Source organism: Dipteris shenzhenensis, chromosome 28 (assembly GCF_047967505.1).
Source record: "Dipteris shenzhenensis isolate YYH24624 ecotype China chromosome 28, Dip_SZ_1.0, whole genome shotgun sequence".
NCBI lineage: Eukaryota > Viridiplantae > Streptophyta > Polypodiopsida > Gleicheniales > Dipteridaceae > Dipteris > Dipteris shenzhenensis.
Window position 1 is genome coordinate 30233010 of NC_141623.1, and position 4610 is coordinate 30237619.

Consider the following 4610-nt stretch of genomic DNA (forward strand, 5'->3'; position numbering starts at 1 on the left):
GGATCATATTGGGCTGGCTAGACACTCGAAAGAAAACTCAAACTCGCTGTTACTCTAGTCTGATGGTAGACTCAATGCCCTTCTTTGCGATGCTCTCAAATTTGGAGACGTACTAATGCCCCTAGTTTGTGGACAAAGTGATTTTGCAGGTTATGGAAAGGGTGGTGCTTTTCCAATTTCACATTCCACATGTGGAAGATACTCACGCACTGGTTGCCTGTTGACTGAGTAGGGAGATTCGAGAACATATGCATAGTCTGCCCTTTGTGAAGATGCTCCACAAAAACAGTAGCACATCTTTTTTGGAATTGCCAAATTAGTAAGGAGTTGTGGAATGTTGTCAGGAGAGCAATTTCCCAAAGTTCCATACCCCTACCCAATGTGCAAAGTTTGATAACAGTGTTCAGAAGGACTCTCGTTCCCGCTGATGCACCTACAGAGCTTTGTAGAACCCTGCTGGGTGATGCCTATGAAGGCAAGCTGGCTAAAATGTCGAGAGCAGAAATTGTCAAGGCTTTGAGCTAATCCTGTTTTAGAGCCTTTTGGGATTTAAGGTCCCTCTTTTTTTTGGTAATTAAAGATCTTTTTCGGATCTAATCGACCTCTAGTGCAAGTCTGCTTAACAAAAACATATGGGAAATTTCAAATTCACCCAGAAAGGTGTCTCAATACTTTGCTTTTAAAGATTACATTCGAAGGAAGCAAGAACGCTATGGATATATCTGCCCATTACATCTAGAGGCGCGGAACCATGCAGGGGTTTGCCAATAGTGGAGATTTACTCTCTGACTCAAAGTTTGGCAGCTCGTGTGCACAGGCAGATGTGGAGCCAGGGAGCGATGAAAACGCCTGGCAAGCAATGGAAACACCCAGCAAGCAATGGCAGCACCTAACAAGAAACACAATGGAGCGGTAGCGGCGGGTTTTCCTGCTGGCTCTACCCGACCTTCTTCAAAAAGTTTGTCGACGGACCTCAACTTTCATTACGATCGTGCTTCCCAGATACCTTCACGCATTTCTCCCAGTGGTGGCATGAATGAAAGGTCAAAGTCATTGTGCCCAAAGAGCCACCGGATTGGGGCAGCCATTGCATGGCCGTCTTCAGGTCTGGAATACAGGTGAATGCACCCAAAACACAAGGACTGCGAGAGGACATTGGCTGGGAGCTGCTGAGCATAGAAGAGGCACTCACTTTTTTAGAGCGGGTGACGGAGTTGCCTTCCGTTGATAACTTCATATGCATCTTGCAGAAGTGCAGAAAAAAGAAAAAACTTATTCATGCCAGGCGATTGCATGCCTTCATGTGCAAAATTGGGCTTGAAGTTCATAGATCTCTGGGGAACCACCTCGTCCTAGTGTTGATGGAATGTGGAAGCATGTGCTATGCCCAGCAAATTTTCAACAGGTTGGTTGATCGCAATGAATTTTCGTGGACTTCTCTCATCGCGGGTCATATTGATTCTGGGGAATTGCAGCATGCCCTCAAGTTGTACAAAAAAATGCAAGAGGATTCTGTACATCCTAGCAAGTACACATATGTGGCCCTACTGAAATGTTGTGCGAGGATGAAGGATGCAAAAAGAGGCCAAGAAATACACGCTGAGATTGCCAAAAAGGGGCTGGAAAAAGATCGTTGTATTGGCAGCACCTTGGTTGATATGTATGCAAAATGTGGCTTGCTGGAAAGAGCAAAGGACGTGTTTAACAGGCTTCCCATCCAGGATAAAGTCTCGTGGACTGCTCTGATTGCAGGATATGCTGAAAATGGGCTCGGCGAAGAAGCCCTGGACTGTTTCGAAGAGATGCAACTAGAGGGTTTCACTCCCGATACTGTCACATTTGTTTGCATCTTGAAAGCTTGTGCCTGCATAGGAGCCATAGAGAAGGGTCGAGAATTACACACCGAGATTGCCAAAAATGGGTTGGAAAGAGATCTTTATGTTGGCAGTACCTTGGTTGATATGTACGCCAAGTGTGGCTCAGTTGCAAAAGCACAAGAACTGTTTGAGAGGCTTCAAGTTCGAAATGTGGTCTCTTGGAATGCTCTAATTGCAGGATATGCCAAATACGGGCTTGCTAAGGAATCATTGAACTGTTTTGAACAGATGCAACTGGATGGTGTCTCTCCAGATGTTGTCACGTTCGTTTGCATCTTGAGAGCTTGTGGTGACATAGGAGCTGTAAACAAGGGCCAAGAAATACACATGGAGATCGTCAGAAAGGGATTTGAAAGAGACCATTTTGTTGGCAACACTTTGGTCGATATGTATGCCAAATATGGTTCACTTGCTACAGCTCAGGAAGTATTTGATAGGCTTCCAGTTCGAAATGTAGTCGCATGGAATGCAATAATTACAGGATATTCTGAATATGGGCTCAGTGAGGAAGCACTTGACTGTTACAAACAGATGCAATTAGAGGGCATCTCTCCGAATGCTGTCACGTTTGTTTGCAGCTTGCCAGCTTGTGGCAGCATAGGAGACATAGACAAGGGCCGAGAAATACACATGGAGATTGCCAGAAAGGGGTTGGAAAGAGATCCTTTTGTTGGGAATACGTTGGTTGATATGTATGCCAAGTGTAGCTCGCTTAAAATAGCACAGGAAGTTTTTGACAGGCTTCCACTGCAAGATGTTGTGTCATGGAATGCACTGATTGCAGGATACGCTGAACATGGGCTTGGTGAGGAAGCACTGAAGTGTTTTGAACAGATGCAGTTGGAAGGTCTCTGTGTGGATGGCATCACTTTTGTTTGTAGCTTGAATGCTTGTGGCAGCACAGGGTCCATAGACAAAGGCAAAGACATACATGCTGAAATTGCCAGAAAGGGGCTGGAAAGGGATCCTTTTGTTGGCAACAGTTTGGTGGATATGTATGCCAAATGTGGCTTGCTTGCAAAAGCAAATGAAGTGTTTAACAACCTTCCTGTTCGAGGATTAGTTTCATGGAATGCGCTAATCACAGGATATTGTGAACAGGGGCTTGGTGAGGAAGTACTGAACTTTTACAAACAAATGCAACTGGAGGGTGCATCTCCAGATGCCGTCACATTTGTTTGCAGCTTAAAAGCTTGTGGAAGCAGGGGATCCACAGAGAAGGCCCGAGAACTACATGCTGAGATTGCTAGAAAGGGGTTGGAAAGAGATCTCTGTGTTGGAAGCACCTTGGTCGATATGTATGCCAAATGTGGCCTGCTCGCCAAAGCACAGGACGTGTTCGACAGGCTTCCAGTTCGAAATCTAGTCTTGTGGACTGCACTTATTGCAGGATATTCCCAGTTAGGGGAAAGTGAAGTTGTTTTCCATATGTTTCAGAGAATGAGAAGAGAAGGCATCGAGCCAAGTGGGATCACATTCCTTAGTGTTCTGACTGTATGCAGTCACACGGGTCTAGTGGATGTTGGCCAGAAGTTCTTTGAATCCATGAGCAAAGACTTCAGAATCACTCATACTATTGAGCACTACAATTGCATGGTAGACCTTCTTGGCCGCGCGGGCCAATTAGATGAGGCATTAGCAATGGTGGAGAAGATGCCTTTCCATCCTAGTTGTATGGTGTGGCATACTGTGTTGGGTGCTTGTCGAAATAGGGGTAATAAAGAGCTTGGAAGGCAAGCCTTCAAACATGTGGTTCAATTGGATGAAAAGGATGCTGCAGCTTATGTCTTGATGTCTAACATTTATGCAGACGCTGACATGCAGGAGGATGAGAGGGAAGTCAAGAGTGAAGGAAAGAGCATGGAAGAAGCCAGGACAGAGCTGGTGGATGGATGTTGGTGGAATAATGCATAATTTCTAGTTGGGGATGCAAGACATTCACAAAGCAAGACCTATATGTGCAGCTAGAAGATATTCCCCTTTAAATTGGGGATGAAAGATGTGCCCTGAATGTAGATTTTGTATCATGGGAAATAATCACTGATAAAAAGAGGTAGGCACAATGAGAACCTGGCAAGTGCACACCATAATCGAATGGCATGCCTTCCAAAATCTCCAGGGTTATGATCATGTCAAGGATCGATGTGTTGAAAGTCTGGGCTTAGTGAAATCCTTCCTCACGTGGGTAGGTATGTAACAGGGTAGAACCTACAGCTTGCTTGCTCCTTGTATGCATGTTCGTTGTACTTCAATGAGTAGGCTGCACCTGAAGACTTGCATACATATTTGCATAGAGCTGAAGGCTTGCATAGATGAAAGAGCATCAAATGTTCAAAAGACCACACGTGATTGTTTGCAACTATATTGATGAGTAGGCTTGCAGCTGAAGACTCACATACATACTTGTATACAGCTAAAGGCTCGCATACATGCTTGCATAGATGGAAGAGAGCATCAAACATTCAGAAGACCACATGTGATGGGTTTGCAACTCCCTCTTGCACTGTGTTGAGATGGCCCACACGGCATGTCATGGACTGCTCCAACCCTCATCATGGGTGTTATGATTTGTGATTTTAAATTCTTTCTTAAGCTTTGACTTTCTTTCCTAACCTTGACTTATGGATGGTTTCCTGAATGTCTTTTGAATAATTCTTCACAAGAGAGAAATCTATGGGAGAGACTCTCTTTCATGAAAGAGAGGCACCTTTATTGAGTATACATTGTTCATCC

The 4610-nt window shown here is 44.7% G+C and overlaps 1 protein-coding gene across 1 annotated transcript; it reads left to right on the top strand.

Annotated features, from left to right (window-relative positions):
• Positions 1-539: 539 nt before the first annotated feature.
• Positions 540-4391, top strand: LOC147883435 (pentatricopeptide repeat-containing protein At5g27110-like). Its single transcript, XM_087399213.1, has one exon. It carries the CDS (start codon positions 1092-1094, stop codon positions 3789-3791), a length of 2700 nt encoding a protein of 899 aa, XP_087255339.1. The 5' UTR covers positions 540-1091; the 3' UTR covers positions 3792-4391.
• Positions 4392-4610: the final 219 nt, after the last annotated feature.

What these genes read in the sequence shown, in the direction of transcription:
- LOC147883435 (XM_087399213.1), top strand. Translation starts at nt 1,092, where the DNA reads ATGGCCGTCTTCAGGTCTGGAATACAGGTGAATGCACCCAAAACACAA.